Genomic DNA, 20,571 nt, shown 5'->3' with positions numbered 1-20,571 from the left:
CTCCTTCAGTCGGTGCCGCCGTGGCTCCACCCCGTCCCTGGCACATTGAAGGCAGCGCCTTCACTCCCTGCCGCCATGGCCCCACCCCGTCCTTGGCACATTGAGGGCAGCGGCTTCACTCGGTGCCGCCATGGCTCCACCCCGTCCCTGGCACGCTGAGGGCAGCGCCTTCACTGGGTGCCGCCATGGCTCCACCCCGTCCCTAGCAGGCTGAGGTCAGCGCCTTCACTCCCTGCCGCCATGGCTCCACCCCGTCCCTGGCACGCTGAGGGCAGCGCCTTCACTCCCTGCCGCCATGGCTCCACCCCGTCCCTGGCACATTGAGGGCAGCGCCTTCACTCCGTGCCGCCATAGCCCACCCCGTCCCTGGCACATTGAGGGCAGCGCCTTCACTCCGTGCCGCCATGGCTCCACCCCGTCCCTGGCAGGCTGAAGGCAGCGCCTTCACTCCGTGCCGCCGTGGCTCCACCCCGTCCCTGGCAGGCTGAGGGCAGCGGCTTCAGTCACAGGCTGAGGGCGGCGCGGCCAGCCCGATGGCTGCCGTGTTCCTGGTTACGCTGTACGAGTATTCGCCGCTGTTTTACATCGCCCTGGTGTCCGTCTGCTTCCTCGTCACCAGCGCGCTCGTCCTCGGCTGGTCAGTGCTCGGGGGCCGGTGGGGCTCGGCCGAGGGGGCCTGGGCTGTGCTGAGGGGGAGCAAGGCCAGGCCCACGGTAGCGGCTTGGAACGGTCCCTTCCAGCCCAAACACTCCTAGGCTTCTAAACGAACAACAAAAAAATTTTTTTAAAGAAATTATACGTATTTCTCTTAAGCTCGTTTCTATTTTAGTAATACCGAAGTGTTATCTTAATGGTTTTCGTAATATCATTCATAATACTGGCAAACAATGCGCTTGTATGTACTGAGCTATGTGTGTATCGAGGCAAGGGAGCAGAGCTGGGGCAGGGTATGGGAGCAGCTGAGGGAGCTGGGGGGGCTCAGCCTGGAGCAAAGGAGCCTCGGGGGGACCCTGTGGCCCTGCACAGCTCCCTGGGTGCAGCCGGGGTATTTTCCAACCTACCTGATTCTATGAATCTGTGAACTGATCTCCTGAAGTGTCTCGAGGGGTGGCGAGTGAAAGGGCTTTGCTTGTGTTTGAGAGGATGGCACAGAAATGCCGCTGTTGCCTTTTTCAGAAGCAGCTCCTTGAATGTCCCTAACCCTCAGGAATGGCTGTAAATGTAAATGTAAATACTGGTACTTGCCAAGAGCAGAGCATTGATTGGCAATCAAAATCTTTCATGCAGAAGTTGTGGCTACAGCAGACTTGTGTGGCTTGTGGTGAAAATAAAACTGGCGTTGTTGAACTTCCTCTCATTGGCTCCACATGAATATCTGCAAAGTGCTGGTGATAAAGCTATCTTTTAAAAATTATCATACTGAGCTATGATTTAGATGAATCCTCATCATATCTATCCCTAACCACTGTTCCTTTTGCCAGTTTGATCATTATTTATCTACTTGTGGTAAATTCTGGCAATCCCCTGCTCAAAAAGGTCTGAAATAGATGTGTGCTACAAGAGCCTAACTTGTATGCACTGGTTTTTTTGGGTACAGGGTGTACAGAGGACTGTCCAAAGGCTTTTTTTTTCAGGATCAGAGATTCCAGTTCCACCTGCACTAGGTGTTATTGCAGTTTATGGAAATACATGCTTTTTTTTCTTCAGACTTGGGGCCTGTTAATCGAGGAGGAGCTGTAGCCAGGAGCTCAGCACATAGCAGCAGGTGAATGTGCAGGCAGCTGCTCAGAGGTATTTGCTGCTCCCTTGGAACTCTGCTGTGCCATGGCCATGTCCAGGAGCCTCCAAGGGATTTTCCCGTGCCTGCAGCTGCACTTACAGCTCGAGTGCTCCTGAACTTGCTCAGGAAAACAAATCCTTCATTTGCCACACAGAGCACTGTAAATGCAAATGTTGTCACTGGAGCACAGCATACCTGATCTATTGCTGCAGTGGCATTTGGGCTGCCCCATAATTTTCAGCATGAATTTCTTTAATGATGTGTTTGTGTTGGTGTCAGTCAGCCTGAGAAACACCGACTGTTGAGGAATGTTCATGTTGTCATTTGTCAGGCCTTGCAGTGATGGGAGGAGTGTCTGTTCCTGTGTCAGCTCTGCGTGCCTGTGGCTCTGCTCACTCTCCAAGTAGGTTAATGCACAGGCAGCTTCCAGAGCCAGTCCCACAGGTGCCCTGGGCACAGGGGTGAGGTGGAATTTACATTGATTACCTGGGCATTGTATTTTTAGCTGGAGGGGAATGCTCCTGTTGGGTGGAGCTGAAGGCTCAGCACCTGTTGGCTCTGCAGAAACATTAATTCATTAACTAAACCCTTGGAAATTCCTGCTTTTTCTAAGGTAGCATTGCTCTGAATAAATTAATGTTCTCCTCTACCAGCTAATGATCTGGACTGTTAGATCATAAAATAAAAACTGTATCTTTATTCATCCTTCCCACACTTCTTACACTTAAAATTTACAGAAAACCTCATCTGACTGTGGAACAGAAAGGCCTCTATGCCTTCAGCTGCTGCTAGAACTGTGCCAGAGGCTCTTTTATCTTGCTGCTTTTCATGAGGATAATCCTGTTGCTTTCATCCAGTGAAGAAAATTTCCAAGGAACAGGGATTTTCTGCCACAATCAGGCAGATTCTGGCATAAAACAGGGCTGCAGAGATGGGCTCTGATAAGGTTTGGGTATTGAAGAAGGGAAACAGCTGCTGCCTCAGGTTTCTTTGTGGGATGTTTAACTGGGATATTCCCCTACAGCCCCGGGGATGTCACTGTGGGTGTTTTCCCTCGTGGCAGAGGGAGCTGTGCTCAAATCAGTCATGGCCAAGAGCCTTCGATGATGCCACTGAGGAAGTGCAAATGTTTCCATGAAAGGAATGGCTTTAAACGGACAGAGAGCAGCTTGAGGTTGGGTACTGGGGAGGAATTCTTGGCTGTGATGGAGATGAGGCCTTGGCACAGGGTGCCCAGAGAAGCTGGGGAAGCCCCTGGATCCCTGGAATTGTTCAAGGCCACGTTGGATGGGGCTGGAAGCAGCCTGGGCTGGTGCTCACGGGAGGAGCCGGAATGTGCTCACTTCTGCAGGACTCGGGAGCAAATCCTGGCCTAAGCCTTTACCACTAGAGGGCAGCGACAACTCTCATTCATTTTATTCTCTTTGTGGAAACCCAGAGCAAAATATTCCCCCTTTAAAGATTCCCTGCATCACTTGCAGACTCGTGCCTCCTGACAAACAGCTGAAGTCCAAACGGCAGGATGTATTATCCATGCATCCTAGCAGATACTCTGGAAAGCCAAGCTACCTGTGTTTGTTCTGCTGCTTGCTATTTAGAGCTGACAAAAAAAAAAAATCAAACATTCCAACATTAACACTGAACCCACTCGTTCTTTTTTTGTGTCTCCTAGGTTTGGTTTGGGTGTTCCTGTCATTCTGAGGAACTCAGAAGAGGCAGAATCCAGCACAAGGGTATTGAAAAAGCGGATGAGACAAGTGAAAAATCCTTTTGGGTTGGAGATCCATAATCCTGCTGCAGCTTCAGTAACAAGTCAGTGGATTTCTTACATGGTTTTTGTCAATTTGCATTCCTGAACTTGGTACTTTCCATTTTCTGCCTAGAATCATAGGATGGTTTGGGTTGGAAGGGACCTTAAAGATCATCTTTTTGCTCTCATCTTTTTTCTCTATCACAATTTCTCAGAAATACACTTCCATTACAAGAGAAATAAGCTTTTACACAGTTTATAAATGTGGTGTTTTTAAAAGTGAAATGTTTGGATATGAAGGTACACTTTAATTCTCATTAATGGAACACTTCCTGCTATTACAGATCTTTAAGTAACTAAAACATTTGCAAATTACCAACCACTGTGGGCGTTTCTATAAATTTCATGGAATTGTAGAATTGTACAGAATTCATTATGGAACACATGCCACCCACTTAAATCTAAGCCCAGATCTTCAGCAGTGTTTGGAAGTGCACTATTTTTAATAAATAGATAAATAAATCATCACTCTCTTTTTCTATTTGTTCTCCAATGGAAACTGAATTTAAATATCTGTTTGGATCAGAGTTCAAGCCACCCCATCATTCCTGAAAACTCCCAGAGAGGAATTCATGTCCTGCATCCCTGGGGAGCAGTGAGCAAGGCTGAGCACCCACACAGCTGTGGGGCCTTCCCGTGCATGAGGAGGGGCTGCAGCAGATTTCCCCCTCCCTCAACATAAAACCCCCACCACAACACACCCAACAATTCAGGCAGCTGGGATTTCTCAGGAGCTTTGAGCTCTCCTGCTCCTGTTTGTGCAGAAAGTGTTTAGAAGTTTTTTTAAAAAAAGAATGGGGAGCATAGAGGCCCTTTTGCTCCTCCCTCTGCATGATCAAGAGCCTTATTCTTTGAGAGCACAGGGAGTTTTGTAGATGAGTGATCTAATTACTGCCATTATCTCAGGAGGGAATGGACTTTGGGCTGAGGTTGTGCTCTTGGATCTGCCAATGAGTGTCTAAAGTGTTACCAGAAGTTAAAATTTACCGTTCATAAAATGCATGTGGTGTTTTTGTGAGCTTAATCAGCCATTTTATCTCCTCACACCCACTGACTTCCATAAACACTAAGCTGAATCTAAATTGTCCGAAGATTTGTTTATAATGATAAATTATTTTTGTTATTTTATAGTGTTTAGCATTTTAGGGGCGGCCCAATGTACCTGAAGGGAGCCTAGAAGAGACTTTTACAAGGGCCTGGAGGGACAGGAAGGGAGGAATGGCTCCCCACTACCAGAGGGCAGGGATAGATGGAATAGTGGGAAGAAATCCTTCCCTGTGAGGCTGGTGAGACCCAGGCCTGGGTTGCACAGAGAGGGACTGGGGACAAGGGATGGAGGGACAGGACACAGAGAATGGTCCCACTGCCAGAGGTCAGGGATGGGTGGGAGATTGGGAAGGAATTCCTGCTGTGAGGGTGGGCAGGCCCTGGCACAGGGTGCCCAGAGAAGCTGTGGCTGCCCCTGGATCCCTGGAAGTGCCCAAGCCCAGCTTGGACAGGGCTGGGAGCACCCTGGGACAGTGGAAGGTGTCCCTGCCATGGCAGGGGATGGAACAAGGTGAGATTTAATGTCCCTTCCAACCCAAACCATTCTATGATTTTATGGTTCTGTGATAAAAATCTGTGACACTGAAGGTGTTTGCTGCCTGCAGCCCTTCAAGCATCTAGACTTAGCAATTCCAGGATTCCTGCACGTGGTGAGTTAATGAAATCCCTCTCCTTTCTCCAAGGGGGTGTGACACTGACACCTGACTGCCTGGAGGACTGTGTCCTCACCTGCTACTGGGGCTGCAATGTCCAGAAACTCCACGAAGCTCTGCAGAAACACGTCTACTGCTTCAGGATAAAGACTCCTCAGGCATTAGAGGATGCTCTCTACAACGAATACCTCTACAAACAGCAGTACTTGTATCCTTTTTTTGAATTGTTTTGACAAAATATGTTGATTTTTTTGGCACGGGGAGCATTGAGGATGGTAAACGTGCTGCAGATTTTGGCACAACTCGTTTATGAACAAACACGATGAGAAATGTTCTTTATGCAAACGTCATGTTTGTCTGCAATTGCAACCACTGATTGTTTTCCTTGACACAGGCAAAGCATTAAAAAAAATGACAAGGCAGAGAAATATTGTCAGTTACCAGAAGATGCTCAAGTTGTGGATTTTGGCCCCGTGCCTAGAGCTCGCTATCCCTTGGTAGCACTGCTGACGTTGGCAGATGAAGAAGACAGAGAAATATATGATATTGTAAGTAATATCAGAGTATATTTCAGGGTCACTGTGCTTAAGGTCTGAATGTTTCAGGAGAGGGGCTTCAAAAAAGCAGCCTCACTTTCCTGTTCCCTAGAATTTGGTCTCACTTTCTTGTTTTCTAAGATAAAGCAGCTCAAAGCTTTAACCTCCAAACCTCAATCTTTGAAGAGGCAATGGAGAAACATTGCTTACTCTTTATTTATTCACTACAGCATTCAAAAGATGGTTGTGATTTCCCCAGATCTTCAGCCTGCCAATGTCCCTGAAGATGAGGGTTGGGGCAGTTTAGCAACCTGGTACTCTGATTTCTGGGATCACACAGGCATGTGGTGGAGCTCTTGCACTTACACAGATTCTTGGATTCTGTTGGCAAGGCAGGAGGGATTTTTAAATAAGTGTCTGGCACAGATATGGAGCTGATTGCTGACTTGGCTATTAGAAACCTAGAAATTTCTGCCTCAGGTCTGTGTCATGGTTGTGTCTCACCAGAGCCAACTCCAGGGCACTTCCAGGAAGGGGTGAAAGTCTGGCTTGAGGCTGATAGGAGATACTCAGCTCCTCAAAAAGGCTCTCCTCCTAATCTCTTGCTATTAGAGCAGCTTCAGCCTTGCCACATGCTGTTCAATACCCTTTATAAACTCTAAATTGGTGAACTCTGAGTGATCTGAGACACACTTTTATCTCCATCTTTCCATTGGATTGATAATCTGCTTGCACTATCTCCTTGAACAGTAGCACAACTGAATTCAGAAGGAAATTTCCTGAATCCACTGAACACTTTTCCATGCATTCACCTGCAATCTGTAATCACACCAGGGCCTGAGAAATCTGTCCCCTCTCCAGGGATGGCTGTCCTTGGCTTCTTGTCACCTGACTTTAGGACTGCCCTCCCCCATCCTGTCCCCACTTGAGATGTTTTAATGTTTTAACACATTTTATAGAGACTCTAAATGTAATATTTGAATGTATTTGACATTAGCATGGGCATGAATTTGTAACATCTCTCTTTTGAGCCCTAACATAGAAGAAAGGGGTGAAAGAGAGTGATGGAGGTATTTTTCCTCTGGTTTTGGAGGAAAGGAACACATCTGTAAATCCAGTCAGAAGTAACTCCACCTGAACTCCTTGCCAGACAAATGTCAGAATTGAGTCTGGTTTGTTGAAACAAACTTGTAAAAAAGAAATGGAATGTGGAAATGGATCTTTGCCAGTGTGATATTATCATTTTGAATTATATTTGGGGGGTCCATCACTGTGGATGGTGTTTCAGTGATTCTTCCCTGGGAGGGGGTAATCTGATTTTTATCCTAACTGGTTTTGTGGCAAGATCATCCCTACTTGGTTTTGTGCCATCATTTTCCTCTAGATCCAGAAAATTGGCATGACCATATATAAATGTACAGAAATTACTGGAAGACTATCATGGCTAAAGTGGAAGCTTAGATCTCAAGCACTGTGATTTAGAAAAGAAAAAAAAAGACCCTTTTGCCAAGAAATAGTGAAATCAGTTCTTATAAATCCATATGTGTAGGTACATACACATTTGAACTCTGTATTTAATTAGCCATGTGTGGATTTTGAAGTGCAAGTCTAATTTGCCTTTAAATTTCTTTTTAAAGCAAAACAGCTTCTATATTTCATTTCTCTTTTGACAGCTTCTGGGAACTACAATAATATTGAATTTCACTTTCTTTTTTCCCAGCTTTTTAGAGGCCATTACGTAATTTGGGCAGGGTGGGGGTGGTTAGGCACAGCATGCAAGCTTGGAGTGCTTGTATTTCCAGAGGAATTATCTGAAGTCAGCCCGTGGGGGTTCAGAATCCTTTCCAGTGAAATTTGTCTTTTGCCTGCTCAGATTACAAGCCAATCACTTCTTAGTGATTTTTGGAGTCTAAAAACTGCAGTCTGTGTGTTTCTGAGGGAAGGGGAGAAAGTGGAGAAGGTTGCTCAGGTGCCTTTGCGGTTTGGGGTGTAATTCCATGAGGTGGGAGCAGGGAGAGCAGGGCTCTGCTGTAAATGCCCACAGAAGAGCTCCCTGGGGAAGCTGCAGGAGCACCAAGGGCTCTCTTGTGCCACATCCTGTTTATCCCTTGTCCACTGTAATTTATTTTTTTTTTTTAATCAGTGCTTCAATCAACATTGTTGAATTCCTGATTGTCTAAGGAATTAAGCAGGTCAGGAGCTGTACCAAAGCAAAACAGAGAATCAGGGAATAATATGGGTTGGAAGGGACCTTAAAGATCCTATTTCACCCCCTGCCATGGCAGGGACACCTTCCACCATCCCAGGGTGCTCCAAGCCCTGTCCAGCCTGGCCTTGGGCACTGCCAGGGATCCAGGGGCAGCCACAGCTGCTCTGGGCACCCTGTGCCAGGGCCTGCCCACCCTCACAGCCAGGAATTCCTTCCCAAAATCCCATCAAACCCTGTCTTCTGGCACTGGGAGCCATTCCCTGTGTCCTGTCCCTCCAGGCCTTGTCCCCAGTCCCTCTCCAGCTCTCCTGGAGCCCCTTCAGGCCCTGGAGGGGGCTCTGAGGTTTCTCTGGAACTTTCTCTTCTCTGGGGTGAGCACCCCCAGTTCTCTCAGCCTGAGTGCTAAGGTTATTAAACACAGAATATTTTTCTGTTTGTAGATTGCAATGGTGGCTGTAATTCACGTTCCTGATGAAAGCTACAGACTCTCCTGCCGAATTCTGTATCAGTATCTCCTGCTAGCTCAAGGTCAATACCATGACCTGAAGGTAAGCCATGCAGGGAGTCTGGTTTCATGTGTATGACAGTGTTAACTTTAGCTTGTGTAGGCTTTCAGGAGCCTAAATTAGTACAAGACTTCTATTGTCATGCAAAGAACTGGATGGTAGTTGAAATTATTTTATCAGTTAAGTAGTGCCACAGGAACTTACTGTACAGAAATATTTTCCATTAAAATATTCAAGATTTCCCAGAGAAATGAACTGCTTCTAATCTAGGAGTCCTAGTGTCCACTTAGTAAAGCAGTAGGAAGAAAATCACTGTTGAATGCTTCTTCTTTCTAGAATTGCTATTTCCTTTCTTCAAAATTCCCTTTTAATCAGGAAAGCCTTAGAAGAAACTTACTTTTTTAAAATTCCTTTTTCTTGCACTATGCTTAGGAATCATGCCCAGAAGAATTTGTGCTTCATGTAAAATAAGACAAAAAAAGGAGCAGGGGATTGGAATATGAGCAAGAGCAGAATGGGTTGAGTGAAGCAGATTTGACAGCATGGTGGATATAATTTTGGTAGGAACAGATAGAGGATCCCTCTAGGCACAGAGACTGATGGACCAGAAACAAACCCGAGCTGCTCAAAACCTGAGCACTTCTGTTAAATTTCATGCATGACATTGATTTGATACAACCAAGGTCTGAGGACTTATCTTTAATATTTTCCCACTGTTTTATGTAATTTCTTGTGTCTGAAATGCCTTTAACTGGAGGGCAGGCAGCTGCCAGGACCCCCACAGAGTCTGGCACTGTTTGACCCAGTGAATGGATCCAGTGGCACTTCCACTGCACCTGTGCGTGTGCAGAGATTGGGGAAGAGTTTGTTCACTCCTAAACATTTGTATTTATGTGTATTTTAGCAACTCTTCATGTCTGCAAATAGTCCTGCACCCTCCTGCAGTGACACCTCCCCTGGTGAGAGCAGCACTGACAGAGGGCTGCTGGAAAAGGCTGGGCTGGCTGCAGATGAACCAGAATTGCAGGAGGAAAACAGCAAAGACTGTGTGGTGTGCCAGAATGGCCCTGTGAACTGGGTCCTCCTGCCCTGCAGACACACGTGCCTGTGTGATGGCTGCATCAGGTATTTCCAGCAGTGCCCCATGTGCAGGCAGTTCGTGCAGGAGTCTTTTCCACTTTGCAGCAAAAAGGAGCAAGATGAGGATGAATCGACCCGTGTCTTGCAAGATGTTCTTCCTGGAAGAGTTTTTTAACAGGAGTTAAAAATAAAAGACCTGGGTTATGTGCACTAAGATTAAATGTGGAAGCCAGACTATTTATGGGAGGATATGTAGTGTTAACTTGTAGGATTTTGCTTTTTTTTGTTGGGTAATTTTCAGCTTCCTTATTTTTCCTCGCTCCATATGCTCACAGGAGCGCTGCTTCCCCGTGCAATGTGGACAGGAGAAGTGCGTAGGATAGCTCTGAAGGATGTGAATTTATTTATAACTGCTTCCTAGATTTTCTTGGAGCACTGTTGGAGGCTATTTTGACTACTAAATTTAGGCTGTCTACTAAAAAAAGAATAAAACTTGCAAGTGCAGTTGCCCAAGGCTCATTCTATATTTATTGTGTTTAAAATACTAGAGCTGTATATCATTTTAACTCGGTATAATTTAGGAACTTAGCACTTTACAGAATGTACCATATGAAGGAAAGTAAATATTCTTCATCGTTAACCCTGTGTGTGTTTATTTTGTAGCTGAAGGCTGGGCTGTGGCAGGAGCTGGGGGTTGAAGGTGGGGCTCAGGACACTGTTTCTGGCTGGTTTGGAGGATTTGTGTGTGAGGGCCATCAGCCAAAGGCCTTTGGAAAGATTTTTGTTGATGATTCTTGAACTGCATGTTGATGACACTTTCAAGCCTGAGCCCCTGCGATGACATCTTGTGACACAGACTTTCAGTCTTGTTGGCAGTGCCTGTAAGAACTTGTTCTCCATGCAAATGTTGGTTAATCACTCTCCAGAGTGGTGGCAGCTTTGTGGGGCTTTGAAGGATTTCCAACTCTTTTCACTTGCATGGTCAGCTTGGATGATCAGTAACAAGTTAACCAGTTACCCTTATCAATAGTCCCAGGAAATGTAAATGTACCTGCTCTAACAAGGGAAGAAGCTAAAGAATAGCAGAAAATTATTTCCTTTCACTCCAGTGGTGTGTGTCAAAAGCAATAAAAATGCCTGTTGAGAAAAGAAAGTGGTTTGTTTCTTTAAAGAGAGACAAATTCTCCTAAGGACAAACAGGCTGAGTCTCACATCTGCTCCTATAAGGGAAAATGCTCCTTAGAACCTGTAGAAATGGGGAGTAGCTACTTTCTGTCCTCCCTTTTGTTCCCTTGCAGCTTTTCTCCACATCCAGCTCCAGGACAGCTGCTCAGGCAGGGAAAGCTGTGCTCCAGATCCTCAGCTCTGCTCTCCTGCAGCTCCAGGGTACACACAAGGTGCTGCACATCTCCAGAGGGAAGGAAGCTTCCCCCACTCCAAAGTATTCCAAGTTCACCTTTCCATCCTTCTTTTTTTATATTGTTTGCTGTGACCCTGCTTCTGATCTCCTGGCAGTTACCTCTGAGGAAAAGATTTAGGTGATGCTGTTGGGAAGAGTAATGGTTTAGTTGTAAGGACAGATGGATGTGGGGAATTGATGCCTGTAGCCACAAATTTCCAGCCAGTGATCAGCAGCCTGGTTGTAAGATAACAAAGTGACCATCCTGGCCAGGGACAATTTGGGAATAAAGTGCTGGACAAACCAGGCTGCTGTTTGCACTGTGTATCAACCAGAAATGCCACCCTGAGGTGTGTGTGGGGATGGAGCTGTGCCTGATTCCCCACCAGCAGCTCCCCCAGCACGTGGGACAGTGGCTGGGCAGTTTGTTATCCCAGAGGAGCAGGGTAATGCTGTGCTCTTCCAGCCTGGAGCTGGCCACTGATAATTAGCAGGCACTTGTTTGCCCACAGAGATGATGAAGGAGGTGTTGTTTACTGCTCCACCGCTGGAGTCACCGATATTGAATCAATTCATTAAAATCTCCCATCAAACAGCATGATCCAAACCTGTGGGCCTATTTAATCTCACATGAAATGGTGTTCAAGCAACCCCACAGAGAGTTGCCTGGTCTGCCTCATCTTTCAATCGATGCCAGTATTAAATAATAATGGCAGGCAGGATGGAGCTGTGCTGATCTGCCAGGCCATGTATTTACCATTAAGTCTGTCCCAGCTTTTCATTTGTTACTTGCTCTTTTAATAGCATTTTCCAGAGATGCTTAGTTGCTTTTTCTGCTCTAACAAGCTTCCTTGCTGGCCCAAATGAAAGACCTGATGAGAGTTATAAAAAGTACAGTAGCTGCCTCATTACATTTGTCCTTCTTCTGAGAAGCCATGCCAAAATACAGATCAGGTGAGAAGGAAAAGGAGCAGCTCTAAAGCTGCCCAGTGTTTCCCTTGGTTGTCTTAAAGCAGGGATTCAAAGCTGAAAGAGAGAAATAAAACCTTCCTGTGACCCACAAAACCAGTGTATTGACAGAGGCTGTTCTGCTCTGTCACCCTGTTGTAATAGAGGTGATATAACATTCTTTTTTTGCTCATTATAGATGATGTTCATGGTTTTGGTGACATCAAGGAACACTGGAAGACTTCTGGCAATGGGACTGGTTCTTTTAAGCAGCACTGGAGTGTTTCAGATTCCTAATGTTTTTTGCTGCAGGAGAGGTTGGTTTGCTTTGATTCATCAACCCTAATCAGAGCTGAGGCTTGCAGATGGGTTGATCAGACAGTGGTGCTATTTAGGGATGTGCCAAGGTGTCTTTCCAAGTGCCAATGGACTGTGACATGGGCATCTTCCTTCTGGAGGCAAAGTTGCTGTGTTAGGATCTTCCTTCTGCCTTATCTGCCTCCTAAGTAGAGGGAAAATGGTTGTAGGGAAAATCCACATCAGCTCAGGTGGCTGCTGTACAGCTCCCTGACAGGAGGGTGCAGCCAGGTGAGGGTTGGTTCTTCTCCCAAGAAACAAGGAATAGGACAAGAGGAAACACCTCAAGTTGCAGCAGGGGAGGTTAAGATTGGATATCAGGGAAAAATTCTTCACTGCAAGGGTGGTGAGACTGTCCACAGGCTGCCCAGGTACATGTCTTGATCAGCTTTAAGAACAGCTTCTGTGTGAATCTGATTTTAATGTCTCATTTATATGCTACCATCAAACTTCAAGTATGGGAACAGCAGACAGGAATTGGGTGAGTTTCTCCTGCTGATTTGCACCTTGCTGAGGCTCCCTGTGCCCTGGGAAGCTGTGCCAGGTGAGGGAGGTCTGAGGCTGACATCTGTCACTGGAGGTCTCTGCAGGCACCATCACCCCTTGCTCAGCTGTCCTCACATGCAGAGTAAACACGGAGTGGCCTCTGTCACTGCAGAGGACGTGCAGCCCCTGCAGAGGCTGTCCCTGGTGTCCTGTGTGTGTGGAGCTGATGTAATTAATGCCAGGGACAGCTGAATTCCATCTGCTGCAGCAGAAGTTCTCTGAACTGAGCTGCTAGAAAGGCTTGGTGTTGCCTTGCTGGAATTTGCTGGGCAGGAAAAAAGAGAAAATTGGATTAGGGGTTTATTTCTGGGTAAGTTTGGTATTGCCACCATTTCTGATGGCACACAAGGATGCAGGTGCAAACCTGAGCACAGCTGTGAGGCCGCAGCTGAGCACTAGAGAGTCCCAGGTTTTGCAGGATTTGCCACAACAGCCCCCAGAACCACGGAGAGGGACAGAAAGTGTCTGCTGAGCACTTCAGAGTCACTTGGGGCAGCTCTGCAAATTGTTTCTGTGTTGCTTTTACTCACTCTGTGTGAGCAGTGTGTGTAGAGAGACAAGAGCTTGTAGTGCACTGTGGATATTGCTGTAAAAAGGGCCTGACACTGGTTGGCTTCCATAAATTCCTGGGAATGTGCAACACCAACATAAAGGCACCTTTGTGTGGGTGCTGCTGCAGCTGAGCTGGAGAGATCCTGCCTTAATTACCCCATCTCATAATGGGAATGATTTAAAAGAATAAAAATACTATATGTAGACACAGTCTTAAGACTAAATGAATCCATCAGCAGAGTCTGATGTCCAAAGTGAGGAGTCTTTGTGTTTCTCCCACAGAATTTTGGAGATCAATGACATTATAAATTCATGCTGAGGTTACTGAGCCTTCATCAGGCTTGGGAAACCCAAAAAACTCCTTTTGTTCCTTCTCCCTGCACATGCAGTCCTCAGGCATGGAAAGGGCAACACTGGGATGTTTGTCACAGTTGTGACATGAGGATTTGCATTTCTGTCACACCTCTGGAAGTGTTCAAGGCCTGACTGGGTGGAACTTGGAGCAACCTGCTCACATGGAAGGTGTCCCTGCCCATAGCAGGGGGTTGGAATGAGCTGATTTTTAAGGTCTCTCCCAACCCAAACCATTCTGGGATTCTCTGATTTCCATTCTTTAGAAAACACCTGCACTACCTGGATCCTCCTGAGATCTGAGTGAATCCCAGAACTGCTTCTGTGGGATCAGCAATAATTATCAGGACAATTAGTTGCTACCTGTGTTTTCTATCCTCAGTTTGCAGCAACCTTTTATCAGCAGAAGATTTGTACTTAAAAAGCTTTTCTAGGTTTTAAATGCTTCCTCCAGCTTTTGTCTTCATCAGCTGAGGGATTTTGGCAGTTCCTAATAATTTTTGCTCTCCCATTGCATAGCCACTTCACATGTAATATTTCCTGGCAGATTTCTCAGCGTGGCTGCAGTCAGGGGACTGGTGAGAGATCTAATGCATCACTTCTCTCTCCCCACACTCTTTATTCCAGTGTCTATCAGCTCCTCATCAACAATTCTTTGACAAGCAGGCTGGAAGGGAGGATTGCTAACTTGTGAATTATTTTGATAGTTACTCTCTTCCTTTTTTTCCCCTGTAACTCTGCAGATGGTGTTGAGTTTGGAGGCAGAACAGAGCTCTACCAGGGGTTATCAGGCATCAGCCTCCTGCCAGCAGAAGTGTGAGATACAGATGTTGTGTCTTCCCTGCTCACGTGCAGCACAGACACCACATTTGGTTTGTTCATTCCAGTTCCTGAGGGTCCTCAATTTCAAGGAGGAAAATTCTCCTGCCAGCTCAAAAAGCACCAGCTTGGAGGGAGCCTGGGGTGGGATCTTGCTGGCAGCAAGGCTGGGGATGATTATGGCAAGTGAGGAGCCCTGAGGGAGTCAGACATGGCATTGTCTCTGCTTGCCAGGGTGAGCAGAGCCCTGTGGGGCAGCACATTCCATTGATCCAAGTAAGAGCAGGGCAGTGATTTATGGCACAGCACAGCTTGAAAAGCAGGGATTTTCATTCACCAGATGCTGCCATACATGAGACAAGGCTGGTGACCCAGCTGCTGCCTTCCTCCTCCCAGGTGCTCAGTACCAAACCTGGCTGGAGTGGCTGCAGTATCATCCAAACCCTCCTCTACTGAGACAGCTTGAATGACACAAGAATTTACCTTTACATTTTGCTCTAGGACCAAAAAGAAGTATTTGCTAAGACCTGGTGAATTCCCATTAAAGAATGACTACAACTTTCCCAGTCTTTCAATTTCTAAATGTCTTCCCAGAGACACAAAAATGTGTGAATGAGTCTGCCAGCTCCAGTTTTCCCTTTCGGCACCAACTTCTTAATGAAAAAGTCTCCATCAAATTTCACAGCATTCAACACTCTGTCATTAGGAGGGCCTGGGTAAGATGCAGAGCAGCCCTCAGAGGTCTCAGTGGATCATCTCCATTTACATCTGTTCCAGCTGTGCCCACACATGCTTGTTAGTCCATCCAGCCCCAGATGGCACTTCCCTGGATTTTGCTGAAGTTGTTTGCAGCCAGGAGCAGCAGGATCAATGAGGGCTGGTTTCCCCCTGTTCATCTTCCACATTTGGATCCCCTTCCATTCCACCAAGTGTGAGCATTGAGGTTTTTCCTCCACCCCATCATCCTGGCTACACCTAAACCCTCAACCAGCCTGGAAACTCCTCCTCTCTCCTCGAACAATATTCTTAAATTACCCTAATTTTGTCAGCTGCTCCATTATTAATAACTAAAGAGGAAAACTGCCACAGTGTCAGTGCTGCTGCCACGTGTCTCAGGCTGGAACCAGGCTTCCAAAGAGAGTTTCTTGAGAGGGGTGGTTAGGAAGCAATTTCCTCGATGGTGCGTGCTAATGCACATTTCCAAGGCTGCCTTGGAGCCGGGGAGTCGAGCAGCTCCGCTGCACGGTGCCTCCTTGGGGATCAGTGTCTTGTTTCATCAGGGCCATCTGCTTGCAACACAGCCTCAGTCAGCTCCAAGTCCTACAACAAGCTGCTCTCAGTGCTGGCTGGAAATGGTTGGAAAAATCCAAGTGTTGTAGGTAAACATGAGGCTGGCTATGGGATACAGGCATGCAGGGAGTTACTGTGCTGGCAGGCTTTTAGGGGTGCATGAAGAGGGGCCCAGAGCTGCTCAGGGGTGCAGACCCATGCCAGGTGTGAGTGGAGCTGATCTCCCTGCCCGTGCCAATGGCTGGAAAGGATGGAATGGGACATCCAGAGCCCCACAATCCAGCACTGATAACCAGGCTGCCCTGAAGGCCAACATGCACAGAGATCTCAGTCCTGCAAAGGCACATTCTGCAAATACTCACTTGCTGTTGATCAGATGTTGCCATGTTTATATTCAAGAGGTTGTTTGAAACTGGCAGAGCCCAGTGAAATGTATGGGAAATCCTTCACAACCCTTTTTGCATCCCCTTCTCCCTCAGCTCCTCTTCATCACCGTTCTGTTGGCATCTCCAGGCACGAGAGCCTGTGCTACATTTGCCAGGGGTGGTTTTTTGAGCACCATTAGTTAAGCTGATTTATTTTGCTGGCTCTGTGTCCCTGGGGTCCCTGTGAGCCAGCTCATCCAGCGTGCAGGGCAGAGCTGACACTGCTGCAGAGGCAATGTCCGTGCTCTCCCAGCATTTCAGAGAGGACATGGGATCTTCCCACAGCACCCCCTTGACAATGGCTGAACAAACACAATGTGAGCAGCCTTTCCATGCTCACCAGTATTTCCCAGTGCTCCTTTCCCCAGGTGTTTGCACCCAGATGCTGCCACTCCTCTTTCCCTGTCAGATCTGCGGCTGCAGCTCAAGCCAGAGGGTTAAATGTGCTTTTCCTACAGCCCTCATCCTCCATCACCCAGTGATCACTGCCTCCAGCATCTCAGGAGTCAGTCCATGCTGCTTTCACAGGATTTGGGCTGTGCAACACTTCATTTGCTACTAACAGGGCTTAAGAAGCAGTGGTTGTACGTCCACACTGGGAGCTGATCCATGTGGAAGGTCATGTTAAGGCTGGAAGATGGTCTTTAAGGTCCCTTCCAACCAAAATTCTTCAAGGATTCTGTGATTTTTTAATATCTGCCTCATCCAGTTTGGAAATACAGACCCACACAGGTTTTATTGTTTACTTTTTAACTTTATTCTATTTCTTTTTGCTGTGAGTTTGCTTTTTGAAGGGTGTTTTTCTCTGTGAATTTTACAGCTCCACTTCACCACCCAAGGTAAGAGAAATGCTGCCATCCCAGTGCCCAATTCCCACACTGTGTTTAGAAACAAATGGAAGTGATGTTGTGTTTAATTATCTCAGCCTGCTTACCATGGTATTTTCACTAATATTTGGGTTTAATGAGCTAGGAAATCTGGGCCATTGTGTGCTGGTGGATACACTCATCCTTTCTTCAGCTAAATATGTTATCAGATAGCTTCCACAGAGATGAGCAACTGCTTCCTTTGAACTCGGGAATCATCAGGATTCACTAATTTGCTTAGACCACCTGCTTGGTTAATATAACCACAGGCCTCTTGTTTTCCCTCTGAAATGGTAAACAGAAATCTAAATGTTGCTGTACTGACCCTGGAGAAGAGGAGGCTGAGGGGAGACCTCATGGAGGGTGCAGCTTCGATCTCTGCTCTCAGTGGCAGTGACAGGGAATGGCTGGAGCTGTCAGGGCAGGTTTAGGTTGGATATCAGGAAAATTTCTTCCCACAGAGGGTGGTGGGGCACTGTACAGGCTTCCCATGGAATGGTCACAGCCCCAAAGCTGCCAGAGCTCCAGGAGCATTTGGACAACACCCTCAGGCCCAGGGTGGGATTGTTGGGGTGTCTGTGCAGGGCCAGGAGTTGGACTGGATGATCCCTTCCGGCTCAGGATATTCTGATTCCATGACCCACCCCAGCCCACAACACCACAGACAATGACAGCCCCACTAACAGCCTCTGCTTCCTACCCAGGCACTTGCAGCCCTGCAGAAATGCTCCAGCTGCATCTGCAGAGACCCCAAGGTCCCACAGGAATTATCAAATAAAAGAGAATTCCCCTGCTTCTCCACTCAGTCTGCCTTGTGTTCTCCATGGGGTGTGTGTGCTCCCAGGACACGTGGGCTGCACTCTGGATTCTCCATCTGCAGGGAACAGAGCTGGCCACAGGGGTATTGGTGATGTCCCCACGGCAGTCAGGGAAGGAGATTTGCTCCCAGGCAGCTTGAGGATCCTTCCATCACACGGATCTGCACGGGCACCCGCCCTGCAGAGCCCGGAATGCAGCAAGGAATTTCTTCCACGGGTCACAGATCTGTTTTTTAATTACCATAGAAACCTCCAAACATCAGGCGTGTGCTGTTACGTCAGGGTCTCACTCCTCCACAGCTGCCTCCTTGGGACACCCTGGGGAGCAGCAACTGTGGGGTCCTAAATGGTGGGGGATTATTTCTGGATTAATTAGTAAGCATAGTCCTGGTGTCTCCTGGAGCACAGGATAGAAACTGTGGCTTTGGTCCTTTTCTCCTCCACATCTTGCTGGTGTGGGGGGACACCATTCCCACCGCCCTTCCCATCCTCCCAGCAGGATGCATTTACTGCTTCAGCCCTAAATATCCTTCCCATCGCTGCTATTCCCACTTTAGACATGCAAAATGCAAAACCTGGGAGGCGTTCTTGGCACAGCCAGCTTGGCAACCCTTAAATCAGCGGGGTGTGAGCGTTCCCACCCGGAGCTCGTGGTGCTCCCGCGCCAGACGCGCACCCGGCGCGGCAGATGGAGCATCCTCACGGCTCCACGGCCAGCCCAGAGCACACCCCGGCTGCAGGAGGGCTCCCAGCACTCTAGGTGAGGGCAAAGGGGCTCCCTGCTGGAGCATGGATTGGGATGGAGCTGGAGGATGAGGCAGATGGCTGGGCTTTGTTGGCAGGGAAGTCCTGTTTGTTTAATTAGTCACCAGACAGGCTGAGAGCTAAAAGCAAACTCCAAGTGTGGTGAGATGGACCATTTGCACTTGGTGTCTACCTGGTGATCCTCATCTCGTCATCCTGCAGTGGGATTGATGCTCCAGCACAGGGCACCAGGTGTTCCCAGTGATTTTTGGGCAGCCTTTGGTTCCCCACTACTATTTCCCCCCAAAAGGGGCAGATTCAGACACATGTAAAAGCAAACAAAGGATGCACAAACATGGAATTTTCCTTTCTCCAGCCCCACCAGAGCACACAGACACTTATAGGGGATGGAGTTTTAAAGTAGCTACAAGAGAGCTGGGAGGGACTTCGGACAAGGGCCTGGAGTGACAGGACAAGGGGGAATGGGTTCCACTGTCCAAGGGCAGGGATGGGATATTGGGAAGGAATTCTTGGCTGTGAGGGTGGGCAGGCCCTGGCACAGGGTGCCCAGAGCAGCTGTGGCTGCCCCTGGATCCCTGGCAGTGCCCAAGGCCAGGCTGGACCGGGCTTGGAGCACCCTGGGATGGTGGAAGGTGTCCCTGCCATGGCAGGGGGTAGAATGAAATGAGCTTTAAGATCTGTGATTCTGTGACTCACTGGTGGAGGGGTTCAGCCCCCCCTTTGCCATGATCCCATCGTATCTCACTCCCAGACCATGTCCTGACACCTGGGCATGTCCCCCAACTCTGAGCTTCCCTGTGCTCAGCGTGATGAGGACTGGGAGATGCTGCAAAGGCAGAATCATGGAATCACAGAGTTGTTAAGGTTGGAAAAGCCCTCTAAGATTGAAGGCAGCCATTCCCCCAGCACTGCCAAGGCCACCACTGACCCCTGTCCCCAAGTGCCACATCCACACGGCTTTTAAATCCCTCCAGGGATGGGGACTCCTCCACTGCCCTGGGCAGAGGTGCCAGTGTCACTTGTTCCTGAGCATGGATCAGGTGTTTTGGGGACTCCTAAAGGGGCTCTGAGAGAGCTGGAGACACACTTTGGACAACAGCCTGGAGTGACAAGACAAGAAGAAATGGCTTAAAACTGACTGGTACTCCCACAAATGAAAAGTCCACAGATTAAAACACTTTACATCTTTATTTTTGCTTTATAAAATGTTTGATTATGTTCAGTATTTGATGCCTTCTTGCACACACTTGTGTTTTTTTCTCCACTATTTCCCTTCTTGTATATACATATTATTTCCATCCCTTGAAATGGGATGGAAAAAAAAAAAAAGAAAAAAAAAGAAAGGAAATAAATGAGAAATGGGAAAGGGAAATAAAATCTGCACAGGAAATGATAACCGAAACAAATCCTGTCCCTGCACACTCGGCGCTTGTCGGGGTTAAATCCATGTATATTTAACACGTATATCTAATATGCCAAACTCTGAAAAAAAAAAAAAGTTTAAAAAATTACCATTAGGGGACGAGGCCACATTTAGCAGAGCCCAAAGCGGCGCTTTTCCCCCCAAAGCATCCCCCGCTGCCATTACCCCGCAGCCCACTAGAGGGTGGTTTCCTCCAGCGGGAGCTTGGCGCGGGGAGGGAGGGAGGGAGGGGATCCGGAGTGTGTTTTCCAGCATTCCCCGGGCAGGAGGAGCGCCCAAAATTCCCGGGGGGAGTGGCAGAGATGGAGGGGGGGACACGGAGGGGACACACGGGGGACGCGCGTCCCCCTCGGGCTCCCCCCTGCGCCGCGCGCCCCGGCCCCGCCCACCT

At 47.8% G+C, this 20,571-nt stretch overlaps 1 protein-coding gene across 1 annotated transcript; it reads left to right on the top strand.

The window, feature by feature from the left end:
- Positions 1–324: 324 nt before the first annotated feature.
- Positions 325–10,774, top strand: CGRRF1 (cell growth regulator with ring finger domain 1). Its single transcript, XM_074544050.1, has 6 exons — positions 325–637; positions 3,453–3,592; positions 5,321–5,498; positions 5,691–5,838; positions 8,476–8,583; positions 9,446–10,774. The coding sequence occupies exons 1-6, from the start codon at positions 534–536 to the stop codon at positions 9,794–9,796; spliced, it is 1,029 nt and encodes a 342-aa protein (XP_074400151.1). The 5' UTR covers positions 325–533; the 3' UTR covers positions 9,797–10,774.
- Positions 10,775–20,571: the final 9,797 nt, after the last annotated feature.

The sequence above is a fragment of the Zonotrichia albicollis genome, chromosome 6 (genome assembly GCF_047830755.1).
Source record: "Zonotrichia albicollis isolate bZonAlb1 chromosome 6, bZonAlb1.hap1, whole genome shotgun sequence".
Taxonomy (NCBI): domain Eukaryota; kingdom Metazoa; phylum Chordata; class Aves; order Passeriformes; family Passerellidae; genus Zonotrichia; species Zonotrichia albicollis.
The sequence above is the reverse complement of the archived record's forward strand: the minus strand, read 5'-3'. Positions and strand labels throughout refer to the sequence as shown.